Here is a 19,760-nt window from a genome sequence, read left to right as displayed (position 1 = left end):
CCAGAACAGACAGAAAATTGAATTATATGGAAGTCTGATAACCAAGGAGTTAAAATAGACACATTCATCCAGACCAGTAGACGGGCAGGAGTCAGGGGGCTGGGCAGAGAGGAGTCGCAGCACAAAAAGGGGTGGTACCGGGTGTGCCAGGCACCCTGAGCACATAAGATGGCAGTGGGTGGACCCTGAGCGCGAGGTGGCAACAGGCAGACCCAGTGAGGCAGTGATTGTGAATCGAGGCACTGCGCACAAGGCGGCTGGCTGACCGGGCAGTCCCACATTTGTGAGCAGATAAACCAGGAGAAAGTGGGGAGCAAGACAGACCGAACAACCCAGGGTCCCAGTGCCAGAAAATAAAGCCTGAAAATACCACTTGAAAACACCTGTGGAGGTTGAGTTGTAGGGAGAGACTCCCAGCCTCAGAGGAGAGTTCATTGGAGAGATCCACAAGATCCTAGAATGTACACAAGCCCACCCACATGGGAATCAGGACCAGAAAGGCCCAGTTTGCTTGGGGGAAGCAGTGGAAGGGACTGAAATCTGACAGAGAGCAGAGCAAGCACCATTGTTCCCTGTCGGACCCCGCCCCCACATACAGCGTCACAACCCAGTGACCTGGGTTGCCCTGCCCTGGTGAACACCTAAGGCTCCGCCCCTCATACATAACAGATGCAACAAGACAAAAAAAAAAAGGCCCAAAAGGAAGAACAGATCAAAGCCCCAGAACAAATACAACTGAGTGATGCAGACCTATCAGATGCACGGTTCAAAACACTGGTCATCAGGATGCTCACAGAATTGGTTTAATTTGGTCGCAAATTAGATGAAAAAGTGAAGGCTACGCTAAGTGAAATGAAGGAAGATGCACAGGGAGCCAATAGTGATGGGAAGAAAACTGGGACTCAAATCAACAGGGTGGACCAGAAGGAAGAAAAGAAACATCCAACCAGAACAGAATGAAGAAACAAGAATTCAAAAAAATGAGGAGAGGGTTAGTAACCTCCAGGACATCTTTAAATGTTCCAACATCTGAATTATAGGGGTACCAAAAGAGGAAGAACAATAAGTGGAAAAATTATTTGAACAATTAATGAAGAAGAACTTCCCCAATTTGACAAAGGAAATAGAGTTCCAGGAAGTCCAGGAAGCTCAGAGTCTCCCAAAGAAGTTGGACCCAAGGAGGAACACACCAAGTCACATCATAATTACATTAGCCACGATGAAAATGAAGGAGAGAATCCTGGAAGCAGCAAGAGATAAGGAGACAGTAACCTACAAAGGAGTTCCCATCAGACTGTGAGCTCATTTCTCAAAAGAGACCTTGCAGGCAAGAAGGGGCTGGAAAGAAGTATTCCAAGTCATGAAAGGCAAGGACTTACATCCAAGATTGCTCTATCCAGCAAAGCTTTCATTTAGAATGGAAGGGCAGATCAAGTTCTTCTCAGATAAGGTCAAGTTAGAGGAGTTCATCATCACCAAACCCTTATTTTATGAAATGTTAAAGGGACTTATCTAAGAAAAAGAAGATAAAAAACATGTATACTAAAATGATAGCAAATTCACAATTATTAACAACCACACCAAAAACAAAAATAAACTAAGCAAACAACTAGGACAGGAACAGGACCACAGAAATGGAGACCACATGGAGGGTTAGCAACAGGGGGGTGAGAGGAGGAGAGAGGGGGGAAAAGGTATTTTCTACCTATTTTTCTGCCTATTTTTTCAGGTAGAAAATAGACAGGGGGAGGGCAAGAATAGTATGGGAAATGTAGAAGCTAAAGAACTTATAAGTATGACACATGGATATGAACTAAAGGGGGGAAAGGTGAGTGGGAAGGGGTGTGTAGGGTGGAGGGAAATGAAGGGGGGAAATGGGACAACTGTAGTAGCATAATCAATAATATATATTTTGAAAAATGTGTCTAGTAACAAATGACTACCTAAGCAATTTTCTGGGAAATGTGGGGATGGGTGACGTCCTTTTCAAGCTCTTAAAAAGGATGTAACTATAAAATCTAAAAAGGCCAAATGTTATAAACCTTTTGTCTTGTGTAGGTTAGCAAATGATGAAGATTCTAGTGCTACCCACCACATGCCAGTGCACATACATATACACGTACCCACAAATGATAATTCTTATATAATGTAGTCATCTCACTCTCTCTTTTTAAAAGTTTTATTTATTTTTTAGAGAGGGGGGGGAGGGAGAGAAAGAGGAAGAGAAACATTGACATGTGAGAGAAACATTCATCCGTTGGCTCTCTTATATGCCCTGACTGGGGACTGAACCTGAAACACAGGTATGTGACCTGAGTGTGGGGAATCAAACCAGTGATCTTTTGCTTTGTGAGATGATGCCTAGCCAGCTGAGCCACAACTGAGGCAGACCAGTCAGGGCTGCCTCTTTACTCTGTTTAGCCAGGTGCCTCTTCAATGTCAGGGGCACAGTCCATGTTGATCCATCAAAAATACGGCTTCTCCTGATGAATCATACCTGTGTTATGAATTATCCATGTACAGAAGAGCTATTTAACTAAATACAGAATTTACATTTGTAAAGTTAAAATCTATAGGTATTAAATTAGAGGGGGCTACTAATATACTGGACAGTTAGAATGTTGAAGTATAAATTGTTGCTGCCATTAGAACAACATGGGACTGAATTGCAAAACCAAGTAATGGGAAAATAAAATGTGTAGCGCAGTTAATAGTTTTAGTATGTGTCTGGCCAAAGATGAGAAACATCACAGAAGAAAGTTTCGATTTTCTTCTCCAGTTACAGTATGTGATACGAGTTTCTTTTTATAATCTAGTTTTCAGAATAATTCTTATTTTGGTAGTTTAGCAATTTGTGTAGGGGAAAGAAGAAATATTTTAGGAAATGTGAAGAAAAAGAGGCAGTGATTTGTATTCTTATAGTTCCTGATGATATTAGAAATTTAAAACTAGTCTCTTGAAAATATTATATTGAGCTTGTGCTGGAAAATATAGTTTTGATCTTTATCTTTGGAGACTGTTTTGATACGTTAAGTGGTGTACACCTAAAGAGGCAATTTTCTTTGGTTTATTAAAAATGAATATTATTTACCTCACATTAAATTTCAAAATCCAAAAAATACATTTTTTTCCCAATAGGTGTTATAGTGACTATCATCAGCTATTCTGGTTGGTGTTGTTAGCTCACTTTTCAAAACTGACTATATAGCACATTTATTTTACTGAAGGAAAGTTGAATGATGGTACTAAATTTGGTGGATTCTATAAGATAATATCTAGCTTACAATTTATTTAATCTCATCTTGTCTTTGGTTATATGGCTGGATTCTTAGGATTTTGTGTCAAAATAGAAATTTAAGCTATTATATGTACAAAGTTTAAACTACTGTATTGTTGGGGACCGCTCAGTGGTTTCGGAGACTGTAGCCCCATGAGTGCAGACTTTGAAAGGGGCTAGTAAGTCTCCCTGGAAAACCAGGTAATGCAGATGGCAGGCATGACTTGATGCTAACACCAAGGGTTCCCATGAGAAATCAGGCCTGATAAATACATTGTATCCTTTGAAGCTTGCTTTGCTTTGTATAGCTCTGTTGATATAAACCGGATGTTTAAATTCAAGGCATAAGGAGTAAACTCCTTATCTCATGAAACACGTCTTAAAGACCATGTGTCGTCAGCATGTCTCACAGACCCTGACCTATGACAAACTCTGTGTTCTTTCAATTGTTATCTATAGATAATACCTGTTTTTGTAGGACTATAGCCTTTTGACATTGATTGATGAGCTATGCATGTATGCTGTATACACCTACACATACCATTCCCAATAAAAGCCGTTTGGGAGAAGGGCTCGGGGCATTCCCTACTAGAGGGAATTGCCACTTCCTTTCCTGCCAGAACAACAAGATTGTGTCTGAGATGACTTATTTCTCATCTATGGCAGCTAGGAGAGCTCTGTGGGATGGAGTTCTCCCACACTATATACACAAAGTTATTTAATGACAGTAATTATAAGGGAATAAAATAATAGGCATATATAAATATGGGCTTGAATAAAGAATTCTTCAAATTTAGTTGCATTTCTCTTAATTTCTTTCAGACAAGTTCTACAGAAATTTTGGAGTATTCATCAGATAGTGAAAACAAAGATGATTCACAGAATGTCCTGGTCACTGATTCAGAGTCATCTCACAAATACTATATGGATTTTGGATCAGATGGAAGACAAGTTAAGGAAACACCGATAAACCTGATGGTGAAATCTACAGAAAACATTTTGTATACACCACAGAAACAGACAAAGTTTCCGAGGACTCCTGAAAATTCAGCAAAGAAGCAGCTTTTAAGGTTAAATTACACATTTTAAAATAATTTTTAATATTTTTCTGCCTTTAGCAATCTAAATATCTAAAATGTTAATTTTAAAATGCTTACTTGTTTACTTGGGAAGGAAAATTGAAAGAATAGAATTGTAATTTCTATAAGTAATTTGGGACATCCTGAAGTTCTGGAGATGATTTATGTAATTGCTTATCTAAGTTGAACATTCGGTTTCAGTCATAACTAGCTTATGTGACTGGTTTTCTTAATGGATATTGCCTGTTTGGCAAATTTTATTGATCATCAGTATTTCAGGTGATATCTTAGACAATTAACACAAGTAAATGGCTCTGTTTTCAAGTAACATGTAGTCTAAAGAGGGAAATAGAAATAAATATAGACCAGAAGTATTCTAAATATAGACTAAATATAGACTAAAAACAAGACAAGACTCCTGGGCATTTTTTGCTTTATATCATTTTATATATTTCATGTCAATCCATTCTGACCTAAAATGTTTTTGTTGAGGAATCAGCTGACAGTCTTATGAGAACTTCCTTATAGGTAAGTCGTTATTCTCCCACTGCTTTTAAGTTTCTCTCCTTATCTTTAACCTTTGACATTTCAATTATGTCGTGTCTTGGTATGGGCCTCTTTGGTTTCATTTTGTTTGGGACTCTCAGCATTTTTCTCCTTGACCAGGTTAGGGAAGTTTTCAATCATTATTTCTTCAAATAGGTTCTTGATCCCTTGCTCTTTCTCTTCTTTTTCTGGTACCCCTATGGTACGGATGTTGTTACACTTCATTTTTCCTAATGGTTCCTTAAACTATACTGATTTTGTGAAGTTTTTTTTTCCTTCTTCTCTGATTGTGTGTTTTCTGCTGTCTGTCTTCCAAGTTGCCAGTTTGATCCTGTGCTTCATCCAATCTGCTGTTCATTTCTTCTAGTGTATTTTCATTTCAGATATTATATTCTTTGTTTCTTACTGTTTTTAATGATTTTTATATCTTTTTTAATGCTGTTGTAGTTCTCACTAAATTCCTTGAGCAGTCTTATAACCATTTTTTTTCAACTCTATTTCTGATAATTTGCTTGCCTCCATTTCTTTTAGCTCTTTTACTGGAGATTTCTTTTCTTTCATTTGGCAAATGTTTCTCTATCTCCCCACTGTGGTTTCCTCTTTGTGTTTGTTTGTAAGCATTAGGTAGATATGTGGTGACTCCTTGTCTTTGTAGGGTGGCCTTATGTAGTAGTTGTCCTGTGGGACTCAGTGGCATAGTGTCTCTGATCTCTTTGGCCTGTTACTCCAGGAATGACCCTTGTGTGGATTATGTGGGCCCTTTTTATAATTAATTCTTGATTGCTTTTGGCTTGTTCATGTGTGGGGTTGACCCTGAGCCTGGGTCATTGTGAGGATTGACTCTAACCACAGTGTATGAGCTGCTGTGTATGTGCTGATTACAGGATGCAGAGTTTACCTCAGTAGGGTGTGATGTCTGCTAAGATCTCCTTTTGGATATGCCACTTGTTAAAGTAATTGGATTCTGCTCTGATGTTGTCTGAAGCTGGCCACTAGGTATACTGGTTCTGGGGCCTCTTGATAGGGACTGTGGTATAGGCCAGTGTCAGATACTACTTGTTGTTAGCCCTGGAATTGTGCCTGGAGCTTAAAGTAATTCACATTTTATTCATGCCTCTGCTTTGGCTGTGTGTGCTTGGGAAGACCCAAAGTACATACTAAGGGCAGCTTCCACCACAAGCAGTCCTGAGGGCAGATGAACAGTAGTCCCAAGGAACTTGAGACTACTTTTACCTGCCAGCTGGCTGTTTGACTCAGTCACTGAAAGAACCACTGGCAGTAGTTAAGTTGCACGAGGGAGGTTCTCAGTGAGTGGTATTCACCAGACTGATAATGGTTCAAATTCTGTATCTGTGATTGGTCTGATGCCACTCAGCAGTTGTTCCCAGTTATACCAGTCTAGCTACTACCCTCCATGTGCCTGCAGACTTTTTGGCTGGAGCAGGGTCACAGGGAATTGTTAAGATGAGGCCAGCAGAGTCAGGCCTAAACAAACCAAGATTTGGCTCTGTGAAAGGAGGCATCTGCGCCAGTTGTCATGCAAGGGAAAAATGGCCCTTGTCCTAGAGGCTTACAACTTAACCTATGTAACATTCTGCCAGGATCTTGAGTTCAACTGGTCAGTGACTCTGGGAATCAAGAGAGTGAGTCTGGTAGATACCTGTGATGGGGAGGTGCCACGTCAGTCTTGGGGAAAGGTAGGAAGATTGGTTTCCCTGCCCCAGAGCCATTCAATTCAGTCTCTCCCCACTTCTGCCCAGACCTCATCCTGGCAACACCATTAGGAGTTGAGAAAGTGGAGCCAACTGAAGCCCAGAGGGTGGAGCTAGAGGATCTTCTTTGAGCGGGAGACTCTAGTCATGTTACAGGGTGCAGCTAAGAGGGGGGACCCCAAATAGGCATTTGAAATGGGGTCCAGAACTTAAGGTGTCCAGGAGATTTTGGGATGTCTCCATCCCCCCCCCCCCCGCCCAGGGTGTGGGTTGGGAGAACGGACAAATGGAGCAGGGCCATTGAGAGTTGTTTAGCATAGCAACAGCCTTGCAGCTAAACTCTGGCATGGTCGTTTGGCATATCTATAACCTTTGACTCGTTGCATAGATATGTTAAGTAGCTGTGATCAGCTCTAAGCCAGGGAAATGGAAGTAACTTCCCCACCCAGATGTAACTGGGGGGGCTGTCCCCTGAGTTACAGCACCTGGGTGGGAGCTCAGAGAGGATTTGCTCCAGGACACGGGACCACGCCTGCCCAAACTCATGATGGCAGTCCAGTAAAGCTGGAAGGACACGAGTTCTGGCATGTGAAGCCGAGTGTGGGAGGAGTTGGAAATGAGGCTGCAGAGGAAGATTGGCTGCGGGGATTTAAAACCCAGATTTGGCGGCCATTGAGGAGGAGAAGCACACGGCCTTGACGGAGTGGAGACTCCTGCAGCCCTGAGAGAGGGAGAACCACGCGGCAGCCCTGAGGGAGAGAACCACGCGTCTTTAGTAGAGTGGAGACTCCCGCATCCCAGAGAGAGGGAACCACGCGGCCTGGCAGAGTGGGGACCCCCACAGCTTTAGAAGGGGGAACCACCACCTGGTTTTAGCAGAGATCCCGGCGACTCAGCTGAGGGTGCCGGGAACCCAGGGAGGTCTCCCAGTCGAGATAGAGTACTAACTGGGAAGAACCAGAGGATTGCCTAAGCCATGGACTTCTATTTCCTTTCTTGAGATACGGTACTCTGGACTGGGCAAAGGGGGAAGGAAGGAAGGACTGTGTGTTTGTGGGTGTTTTTAGGGACTTTAGGATTTTTTTGATAAAGACATTAGGTCACTACTTTAAGTTAGTATAGCATTAAATAAACATTTCCTTTCCTTTTCATGAATCTCTGGCATTGAGAGACGTCTTTCCTAGGGCGGCGGACATAACGGACCCAGGGCCTTCTTTCAATAATAGTATATTGTCCCAAGGCCCCCCTTGTTGTGTTCTGTAACAGTCAGGTTCTTGGGTAAGTGGCCAGAATGACCCCTACCCCAAAGCCACACAATGTCATCACTGACACTATACCTTCTGAGATTGCCCAGACCTTTAATTCTTGACCCAGGGAGCTGATTCTTCAGCAGGCCCTGAGTTCCACAGGGTGGGTGATATGAATTACATAGAGTGGGGTTATTGCTTTTTCCCAAGGGGGTCCTCCACTCAAGAAAAATGGCATCTATGGTACAGGATTTTGACTCAGCAAAGGTGTCCCAGCAGCTGACTCCTCAGCTCTCTTTCTAGAGCCTCTAACCCTACTCTCTTCTCACACAACACAAGTCTACTCTACCCTCCCTTCCTCAGAACCCAGGTTGAGTAGTTGCAAGTGAGATTTTGTGCATTGGCCCTTTAGGATTGGCCCTTCTCTATCTAGAAGGCTTCTGTCTCTTTCTGGCAGACAGAATTTCTGCTGGCTTTTATAGCCAGATGTTATGTGGGTTCCTCTTCCTGGCTCTGGTGCTATGGGCTGGGGAGCCTTTTGTTGGGTTGAGACCCCATGCCCCTCAGGAGGAATTGTTGCAGTTGAAATCTCTCTTAGCCACTGCCTGTCAGAGTGAGGCCAGCTCTTTTCGCCCTTTCCTACCAGTCTTGGAGTGGTTATACTGTTCACCAAGTCTTCAGGTGGTTATTTAGGTTGATTGTTCTATATTTTAATTGTAATTCTAGTTTGGTCCTGGGAGGAGATGAGTGTAACATCCACCTAATCTGCTGCCATCTTGGATGTCCTCTGATTTTTAAAAAAATTTTTTTAATTTAATATCTAAATATCTATTTAAATATTTACTAGAATGATGATTGTTTATTAGAGATCATGGTGTTTACATTCCTAAGTTCTGGTGCATCTGTCTGTTTGGAATTACCTGCAGGAATTCTCTGGTCAGATTGGAGCAGAGGTATTGTGTGTGATCCCAGTATAGTTCTTAATGACTAAATGCAAGTGTAAAATGCTGATTCTGTTCTGGGCTCCAGATACTTCCGCATGTAAGCACTATTCTTCATCTATTTTTACTCTTACTTTTTACCTGCAGCCCTATAGTTCCTGCAGTTTATTTGTGTGATACAGGACTTGACTTTAACCATATCCTTTCAGATTGTATTTTGCCTTTTTTTCTCCTCTCTAAAGTCATAGGTTTAAAGAAAACCACATTTTAAAAATAATTAGATCATTGTGGAAAGAATAACTGTGTTTTGCCTTATTTCTTGTGTTTATTATATTTTTAAGTAGAGCTCTTTGAGACACTAGGGTATATCATTGAGGCTAAGCTTGTGAACTCTAGAGGCAGACTGCTTATGTGTGCATCCAGCTCTATTATACATCAGACGTCTCACCCTGTACAGGTATTCAGTGCCTCAGTGCCTTGGTTTACCATCTGTAAAATAAGGATGACGGTAGTACCTACTTTCATAGTGTTGCTTAGAGGGGTAGTATGCATGAGTTACTTAACATAAACAATGATGTGAAGAAGAATTTACATATATATTAAGTAGAGGTAGGCATATATAAAGTAAGGGTTCCTTGATATGTTTGTGATTATAAAAATTTTTTTAAATTTGCCATTATGTATTACACACACACACACTCTCAAACAGTGCTTAGAGGAAAACAAGTGCCTATAGGATAACATTGTAGGTAGTGGTGATAATATGTATAATGTGTGTTAAAATAAGATCTTTAGATTATTGTGGAAAGAATATATGGTTCAATTAAAGATCATTTTAAAAAAAATCATTAGCACTAATGACTAACATTTTTTGAATGCCAGGCACTGTGGTATGTCCTTTCTGGTTTCTATAACTATTTCCTCATGTGGCTAGTTATGTAATACTGGTGAATTTCCTTAACATCTCTGTAAACTTTGATATATCATTTGTGAGATAGGTATTGATACCTGTTCTTTTTACCTCAAAGAGATATTATTAAAATGGAATGAGATCATTTAGTAAGATGTTCAGTGAACTGGTTCATAATCATATATTATAAAACAGTAATAAATTATGTAGCATGTAGTCATAATGGCAATTAACAACTGATCTTGATTTGCCTTGAGATTATAGCTGTTTGAAAAACTGCTAACTTCTCTGAATCAAATATATGTGTGTAATATGTCTATGCATTTAAAAATCTTTAATATAGATGTATTTATTAATAAAGACTTTTATGTAGGGCCTCAATGTTCACAGTTATCAATCATCTTTTGCAATACATGAAAATCATTCTGTTTATTCTTGCTGTGTATTTGTAATTAATACTCAGTTATCTTTTTTGTTAGAATAGTGAGTCTGTATGTAAATTCTCCTATGGAAGCATTCTACCTATTAGGATTTATTATTGACTCCAGCTCTGAACCTGCTACATTTAATTGTTTACCACTGCCTGCGGAGCAGATTACAAGTCCTTTTCCACCTCAGTGGCATAACTCGTTGTATTTTTTTGTATACCTAGCACTTTGCTAAGTAAAACAGAAAACAAGTAATCTGAATATGTTTACAGGATAAGTAAACTAAGGAGAATGAAAGAAGTCAAACTGATCTGAAGTAGTTCATATTTCTAATAATTAGAAAACTGAGCTTCCAAGAAATCTCTAAAAAGTGGATTACTGACCTAGGAAGATCAGGTTAGGAAGAGAATGTGATGTCAAATAAGTTAAAATTTTAATGGCTTATCTATTTGTCTTTGGTTGGAGGGTATAAAATATAAATGTGGCAACTATTCTGAAGCTTTCCTTTTAAGTAAACCTAATACATTATAATTCATTAAACAGAGGTGGACTAGCAGAAAGACTAAATGGACTACAGAATCGAGAGAGATCTGCCATTTCTTTGTGGAGACATCAATGTGTTTCTTACCAAAAGACACTTTCAGGTAAGGTTTTCACTGGCATCTGAGACTATGGGTAAAAATATGCCAGTTAAAATTTTTACATTAAAATACATGAAGTTGATCATTACTATTTTCATGACCTTATTTTTTTTTTAGGTATCCTATAGGTCTCAGAAATTGTTCCAAAAGATGAGCCTATTTGTATAAGGTCTTAATGATTTCTCCCCATAGAGTTTGTCATAGGTCAGCAGGAGGCTTATTCATAAAGATCTGGTTGGGAGCATTGTATATTAGACCTTTTTCTTGCTATAGCTAACCCAGTAGCTTTCAGATTTATGGGATTGTGACTCCCATAGTTAGAAGTGTATGTTGTATCATCTCCTAATACGCACATGACATTCACACACACATACACACAAATACACACCCCTCAAACTAATACTTCCTGAACAATAACATTAGTATGTTCAGTATACTCTGTGCTCGCTTTTATTTTTACCTTAATCCTAGTTCTGTTAAATTGATGCAGGCTTTTGTAATGATTTTCAAGGTACAGTTCAAAAGTTGCTAAGATAAGCAAATGACGGAAACTCATGTTTTTTAATATTTGTTTTTTATTTTTTAAAGTATTTCACATACCAAGAAAAGCTTTTTCTCCTATGAGACAATGTTCTTTTTCATGGTGTCTTCCTGGGTCGTCCCTTTATTTGGAATGAGGAAAGAGGTGTGTGGGCATGGTCATCTATTCTACATCTACTATTAATAATCATCTCTCCAAAGGGTGACATTTAATATACAATAGCCAAGATATAGAAACAACCTGAATGGCCATCTGTGGGCAATTGGAAAAAGAAGTGGTACATATATGCAATGATATAGTAGTACTCAGCCTTGAATAGGAATTAAATCTTGCCATTTACAACAACATGGATGGACCTAGTGGGTATTAAATCAAGTGAAATAAGTCAGAGAAAGATAAATACTGTATATTTTCACTATTCTGTAGGATCTAAAAAACAAAATAAACAAAAGAGACACAAACTCTTAAGATACAGAGAAAAAACTGAGTCACCAGATGGACAAGGATTGGGTGGTTTGAGTGAAAGGGCTGAGGGGATTAAGAGGTACAGATCAGCAGGTACAAAATATTCAGGGGGAGTAAGTTACAGCATAGGGAATACAGCGAACAATATTGTAATAACTGTGTATGGTGTCCAGTACAGAGTAGACTTATTGAAGGAATTACATTATAAGTTATGTAAATGTCCTACCACTATGCTATTTACCTAAAACTAATATAATATCAAAGGTCGACTGTAATTGGAATTTTTTAAATTAAAAAAACAGTTGTCTCTCCAGGGATACTTGGAATATGCATTTTAATAGACTCACAGGTTATTTTTGCACATATTAGAGTACAAAATAGAACTACAGCTCTAGATACAATACACAACTAGTATTACACACTTCTTTAGAAGACTTTTAAAGTCTTAAAATCCTTTCCAGCTGTATTTTAGCAACTGTATTCTCTTTTTCAGTTTTGTATTACAATATTATGACATAATACCTGACACGTAGGACCCAAGAATTATTTTCCTGTTATATGAACCTATGGATCAGCCTATTATATTTATTAATTTGTATCTTGTCATTTTTATATCAAGGATTATAATATTAAATAATCATTTTTATAATGCATTTGATCAGTCAGAAAGCCAAGCATGCATTGAAATTGTCTAATGGTATTATTCAGGGAAGTCAATAATACACTGGCTTGAGCACAAAAAAGAACTTAATAGTACTCACAAATTGAAAGTCACAGAGAGAAGACCATGCTTCAGGCATGTTGGTTTTGAAAGGTTGACACATTTTCTTCATGTGGTAAATCCCAGGTTCAAATCCAATAAACAGAATTTCTTTTCTAACATTTTTTTCAGAAATTCTGAAATGACTTTATTGATATGACTGAGACATGTATCCCTTCTTGAACTGATCGCTGGCGGGTAGAATATAATGTAGAGCACTGTGATAGCCCAATGCTTAACTCATGATCATTTTCTTTTCAGACTTATTTAATAAACATCAACTAGAACCTTTATGACTGTACAATATACTATCTCATTTTCACCTTTTAGTCATCTTTCACTTTCTTCTATTTATAAGTCTACACATGTGCATACTTGACCTATGAATGATCTTGACCCGGAGTGATCACTTTTTTCATTATCTATTCGTCTCCACTTCTATTTTTTTATTTTATTTTAATTATTGTTGCAGTACAATTTTCTATCTTTTACTCTCATCCCAGCCCACCCTCTCCTCCTCCCTCCCATTTCCACCTGCCTCTAGTTTTTTATCCTTGTGTCCTTTATACTTGTTCCTATAAACCTTTCCCCTTTTCCCCTGAAATTCCCTTTCCTCTCCCCTCTGAACACTATCAGTCTGTTCTCCATTTCAGTGTCTTTGGTTATATTTTGCTTGTTTCTTTGTTTTGTTGATTAGATTCCTGTTAAAGGTGAGATCATATGGTATTTGTCTTTTACCGCCTGGCTTATTTTGCTTAGCATAATGCTTTCCAGTTGCATCCATGCTGTTGCAAAGGGTAGGAGCTTCTTCTTTCTTTATGCTGCATAGAATTCCATTGTGTAAATGTACCATTGTTTTTTGATCCATTCATTTACTGATGGGCATCTAGGTTGCTTCCAGCACTTGGCTATTGTAAATTGTGTTGCTATAAACATTGGGGTGCATAGGTTTTTTTGGATTGGTGTTTCAGGGTTCTTAGGATACAATCCTAGCAGTGGAATTGCTAGGTCAAAAGGCAGATCCATTTTTAGTTTTCTGAGAAAATTCCATACTGTGTTCCATAGTGGTTGTACCAGTCTGCAATCCCACCAACAGTGCACTAGGGTCCCCTTTTCTCCACACCCCCTCCAACACGTGTTGTTTGTTGCTTTGTTTAAGATGGCCATTTGGACTGGTGTAAAGTGCTATCTCATTGTGGTTTTAATTTGCATCTCTCTGATAGCTAGTGATATTGAGCATCTTTTCATGTGTCTTTGGATTTTCTGTATGTCCTCCTTGGAGAAGTGTCTGTTCAAGTCCTTTTCCCATTTTTTAATTGGGTTGCCTGTCTTCTTAGAGTGGAGTCCTGTAAGATCTTTATATATTTTGGAGATTAAACCCTTGTCTGAGGTATCATTGGCAAATATGTTTTCCCATGCAGTTGGTTCTCTTTTTATTTTAATACTGTTTTCTTAAGCTGTGCAAAAGCTTTTTATTTTGATGAGATCCCATTTGTTTATTCTTTCCTTTATGTCCCTTGCTCTGGGGGATGTATCAGTAAAAATGTTTCTGCGTAAAATATCTGAGATTTTCCTGCCTATGTTCTCCTTTTGGACTTTAATAGTGACATGGCTTATATTTAAGTTTTTTATCCACCTTGAATGTATTTTTGTATATGGTGTAAGTTGGCGTTTGAGTTTCATTTTTTTGCACCTAGCTGTCCAATTCTCCCAACACCATTTGTTGAAGAGACTGTTTTTACTCCATTTTATGTTGCTGCCCTTTTTGTCAAATATTAATTGACCGTAGAGACTCAGGTTTATTTCTGGGCTCTCTGTTCTGTTCCATTGGTTCATGTGTCTGTTTTTATGCCAGTACCAGGCTGTTTTGATTACAGTGGCCTTGTAATACAGTTTGGTATCAGGTATTGTGGTCCCTCCTACTTTGCTTTTCTTTCTCAAAATTGCAGCAGCTATTCGGGGTCGTTTATGGTCCCATATAAATTTTTGAAGGGTTTGTTTTATATCTGTGAAATATGCCATTGGTACTTTAATAGGTATTGCATTGAATGTGTAAATTGCTTTGGGTAGCATGGACATTTTGATGATGTTAATTCTTCCAATCCATGAACACGGTATATGTTTCCATTTGTTTGTGTCTTCCTTGATTTCTTTCCTTAGTGTTATGTAGTTTTCTGAATACAGGTCTTTTACCTCTTTGGTTAGATTTATTCCTAGGTATTTTATTTTTCTTTTTGCTATTTCAAATGGGATTTTTTTTCTTGATTTCTGCTTCTGCTGCTTCATTGTTGATATACAAAAATGCCTTTGATTTCTGGATATTGACTTTGTATCCCGCTGTTTTTCCAAATTGGTTTATTAGGTCAAGCAGGTTTTTAGTGGAGTCTATAGGATTTTCTATGTACACTATCATGTCATCTGCAAACAATGAAAGTTTTGTTTCCTCCTTTCCAATTTTGATACCTTTTACTTCCTTTTCTTGTCTGATCACTGTGGCTAAAACTGTCAATGCTATATTGAATAGAAGTAGTGAAAGTGGACAGCCTTGTCGTGATCCTGATCTTAGGGGAAAAGATTTTAATTTTTGCCCTGTGGGTATGATGTTGGCTGTAGGTCTCTAATATGTGGCCTTTATTACATTGAGGAATGCTCCCTCTATTCCCACTTTCCTGAGTGTTTTTATCATAAACGGGTGCTGTACCTTATCAAATGCTTTCTCCACCTCTATTGATATGATCATATGATTTTTGCCTTTGCTTTTGTTTATGTGATGTATTACATTTACTGATTTGCGAATATTGAACCATCCTTGCATCCCTGGGATGAATCCCACTTGGTCATGGTGTATGATCTTTTTACTGTATTGTTGGATGCGGTTTGCCAATATTTTGTTGAGGTTTTTGGCGTCTATGTTCATCAGTGATATTGGCCTGGAGTTTTCTTTCTTTGTTGTATTTTTATCTGGTTTTGGGATTAGTATGATGCTGGCTTCGTAAAAAGCGTTTGGGAGTCTTCCATCATTCTGGACTTTTTGGAATAGTCTGTGAAGGATAGGGGTTAGCTCTTCCTTAAATGCTTTGTAGAATTGTCCTGTGAAACCATCTGGTCCTGGGCTTTTGTGTGTTGGGAGTTTTTTGATTACTGCTTCAATTTCATTTGCTGTTATTGGTCTGTTCAGGCTTTCTGCTTCTTTTTCGTTGAGTTTTAGAAGATTATATTCTTCTAGAAATTTGTACATTTCACCTAGGTTTTCAAATTTCTTAGCATATAGTTCTTCATAGTAATTTCTTACAATCCTTTGTATTTCTGTGATATCAGTTGTGATCCCTCGTCTTTCATTTCTGATTGTGTTTATTTGGTCTCTTTGTCTTTTTTTCTTCATGAGCCTGCTTAAAGGCTTGTTGATTTTGTTTATCTTTTCAAAGAACAAGCTCCTGGATTCATTGATCCTTAGAATTGTGCTTTCATTCTCTATGTCATTTAATTGTGCTTTGATCTTGGTTATTTCCTTCCTTCTGCTTGCTCTGGGCTGTCTTTGTTGTTGTTCCTCGAGTTCTTGTAGACGTAGTGTTAGGTTGTTTGTTTGGAATGTTTCTAACTTTTTCAGGTAGACCTGTATTGCTATGAACTTCCCTTTCAGGACTGCCTTGGCTGTGTCCCATAAGTTTTGGGTTGTTGAGAGTTCATTTTCATTTGTTTCCAGAAACTTTTTGATTTCTTCCCTTAGTTCATTCTTGACCTATTAATTATTTAATAGCATGCCATTCAATCTCCATGATTTTGAGTGTTTTCGTTTTTTTCCGTTGGGGTTGGTTTCTAGTTTCAGTCCCTTGTGGTTAGAGAAAATGCTTGGTATAATTTCAGTTTTCTTGAATTTGTTGAGGCTTGCTTTGTGTCCTATCATGTGGTATGTCTTTGAAAATGCTCCATGTGCATTTGAAAAGAATGTGTATTTTGTTTCTTTGGGATGAAGGGCTCCATATATATCAGTTCAGTCCATTTCCTCTAGGGCATTGTTCAATTTCACCACATATTTGTTGATATTTTGTTTGGAAGATCTGTCCATCTTCCAAACAAAATATCTCTGTGTGTTTCCATCTCTCTGTGTTTCCTGTGTTTGACAGTGGGGTGTTGAAATCCCCCACTATAATTGTGTTGCTGTCAATGTCTTTCTTGAAGTCCTCTAAGATTTTCTTTTTGTATTTGGGTGCTCCTATGTTGGGTGCATATATGTTTACAATGTTTATGTCTTCTTGGTGGATTCTTCCCTTGAGTATTATGAAGTGACCTTCTGGGTCTCTTTTTATGGCCCTTTTTTGGAAGTCTATTTTGTCTGATATGAGTATTGCTACCCTGGTTTTTTTCCTGTCCATTTGCTTGGAAGATTTGTTTCCAGCTGTTCACTTTTAGTCTGTGTAGATCTTTTGTCATGAGGTGGGTCTCTTGTAGGCAACATATGTGTGAGTCATGCTTTCTTATCCATTCAGCTATTCTGTGTCTTTTGATGGGAGCATTTAATCAATTTACATTTAAGGTTATTATTGATAGGTACTTATTCATGGCCATTTTCGTACCTGTGTTCCCCCCCCTCCCCCCGCTCTTTTCCTTCCTTTCCTTAAAGCAGGCCTGTAAGCATCTCTTGCAGAGCTGGTTTGGTGGAGGTGTAGTCTTTTAGACTTCTTTTGTCTGGTAACCTTCTTATTTGGCCTTCTATCTTGATTAAGAGCCTTGCTGGGTAAAGTATCCTTGGTTGCAGACCTGTGGTTCTCATTACTTAGAATATTTCTTGCCATTCTCTTCTGGCTTGGAGTGTATCCATTGAGAAGTCAGCTGCTAACCTTATTGGGGCTCCCTTGTATGTTACTTCCTGTTTCTCCCTTGTCGCTTTTAAGATTCTCTCTTTGTCTGGGTATTTTGCCATTTTAATCATGATGTGTCTTGAGGTAGGCCTCTTTGGGTTCCTCTTGATTGGGACTCTCTGTGTTTCCTGGATTTGTGTGACTTTTTCTGTCATCAAATTAGGGAAGTTTTCCATCATTACTTTTTCAAACAGGTTTTCTATGCCTTGCTCTTCTCCTCCTTCTGGTATCCCTATTATACAAATATTATTACATTTCATATTGTCTTGCATTTCTCTTAATCCCTCTTCATATTTTTTGGACCTCTTTTCCTTTCTTACTCTTTCTGGGCATTTGCTTCTACTTCATCCTCTAGCTCACTGTTTCCATCTTCTGCTTCATCAGTCCTGCTTTTCATTCTTTCTGCTGTACTCTTCATTTCAGAAATTGTATTCTTCATTTCCTCTTGGCCCTTGTTGATAGTTTCTATTTCCTTTTTCATGTTGATATAGTTTTCAGTGAGTGTATTGTAGCTTCCCTGTAGTTTCTGGTAGCTCATTGTTAGCTCATTGAGCTTGCTGATAACTATTGTTTTGAACTCAATATCTGATAGTTGACTTGCCGCTATTTCATTTAGCATTCTTTCTGAGGCTTACTCCTTTCCTTTCATTTGGGGATTGTTTCTTTGTCTACCCATTGTTTGTGAGATTCTTCTTGTTAGCCTCAGCTTCCTAAATTGATCTGTTCTGGCTCCCTGGGTTTATGGTGTGAACTTCTGTGGTAGAATAGCAGTGAGTTTCAGTGGTGCAGTTTCCTTGATCTCCTGAACTCACTGGTCTTGGGCTGTCATTTAAGTTGGTTCTGTATTTGTCTTTGGGTTTTGATTGCTGTTGGGTCTTTCTTTGGTTGGCCCTTCGCACCAGCTGGTTAAACGAGGGTCACTCTGTCCACCACCTCCTGTATTTTGTTGTGTTGGTGAGGGCAGGTTTTGTTGAAGCTGGTTCTTCCGTGTGTATAAGGTTTTGAGGATTCTCTCTTGCTCTTGTTCAGTTGTTTGTACTGGGTAGTGTCTGTACTGTGTAGTTGTATTTCCACATAGGTCCTGGATTGAGGTTTGTGTGATTTCCACTCCCTCCTTCACCTTCTTCTGTTGTTATGTGTTAGTGGTTCCTTTGTTGTTGGGTTTCCTTTTCTAGTGGGTATCCTGGTGTTCACTGCTTCCACCTACTCTTTTTTCTGGTCAGTCGTAGGGGGGAGGCAAAATGGTTTAAGACAGCAAGAGAGTATTCTATGATATTTACAGTAGCAGCCAGTGGAGAAGAGATAGGGTCTTCTTTGGCTATGTATAGTGTTAACCGTGATCGTCCACTCAGCTAGCTGATTCTTAGAAAGGATAGAAAGAAGATAAGACTCTTGTTGGGGAAGGAAGGATTGTGAGTTGGATCTAGAAAGCCGTGAAGTTGTGGGAGGTCAGATTCTGAGGTAGAGTGAGAGTAAAGGATAGTAAATAGGTGCAGTGTGTAAGAGAATAGAGTTAACCACTACAGTAATAGATTTCAGGAAAACTGAGGTGCGCTAAGATCTGGGAGTGGTGTTGTGAAGTATTTACAATTGCATGGAACAGCAATTATTTACAATCATATTATGGCAACAATCATATGACAATCTATGAGATCTAAATAACAAGAATAAAGAGTATAGACCCTTGAGTAGTGTGGTAATGGGACACAGGTGAAGTGAAGGACAGTAAATTAGCAATACTCTGTGAAAGATATATGAGGGGAAAACTGTCAAGTGATACAATATAAGCAGCCTAGCAAAGCAGACTATACAGAAAGAAGAGGAATACAAAAATACTATTAAAATAAAGATATAAGAATAATGGACAAGTAATAATAATATAAATATGCAGTAACTTGCAGGTTCTCTGTAATATTGTTATAGAACAAACAGGGGGGGGGGGCCTCGGACGATATACTATTACTGAAAGAAGCCCCCAGGTCCGTTATGTCCGCTGCCAGAGGAAAGACGTCTCTCAACGCCAGAGATTGGGGAAAAGGAAAGGAAATGTTTATTTAATGCTATACAAACTTAAAGTAGTGACCTAATGTCTTTATCCAAAATCCTAAAGTCCCTTTAAGACACCCATAAATAGACACAGTCCTTCCTTCACCCTTTGCCCAGTCCAGAGTACTGTATCTCAGGAAAGGAAATAGAAGTCCATGGCTTAGGCAGTCCTCTGGTTATTCCCAGTTAATAACCCCTCTTGACTGGGAGACCTTTCTGGGTTCCTGGCACCCTCAGCTGTGTGGCCGGGATCTCTGCTAAAACCAGGTGGTGTTTCCCCCTTATAAAGCTGCAGGGGTCCCCACTCT

At 38.9% G+C, this 19,760-nt stretch overlaps 1 protein-coding gene across 3 annotated transcripts in view; it reads left to right on the top strand.

Annotated features, from left to right (window-relative positions):
- Nucleotides 1-19,760, top strand: part of SPIDR (scaffold protein involved in DNA repair) — a 389,382-nt gene that overhangs the window by 107,421 nt on the left and 262,201 nt on the right. For all 3 annotated transcript variants that reach the window (XM_028518735.2, XM_036031020.1, XM_036031021.1), the window contains exons 6-7: nt 4,100-4,347; nt 10,684-10,784. In XM_028518735.2, coding sequence (XP_028374536.1) covers nt 4,100-4,347; nt 10,684-10,784 — 349 coding nt within the window. The remainder of the gene's footprint in view (nt 1-4,099; nt 4,348-10,683; nt 10,785-19,760) is intronic.

The sequence above is a fragment of the Phyllostomus discolor genome, chromosome 7, assembly GCF_004126475.2.
Source record: "Phyllostomus discolor isolate MPI-MPIP mPhyDis1 chromosome 7, mPhyDis1.pri.v3, whole genome shotgun sequence".
NCBI classification, from domain to species: Eukaryota; Metazoa; Chordata; class Mammalia; order Chiroptera; family Phyllostomidae; genus Phyllostomus; species Phyllostomus discolor.
The sequence above is the reverse complement of the archived record's forward strand: the minus strand, read 5'-3'. Positions and strand labels throughout refer to the sequence as shown.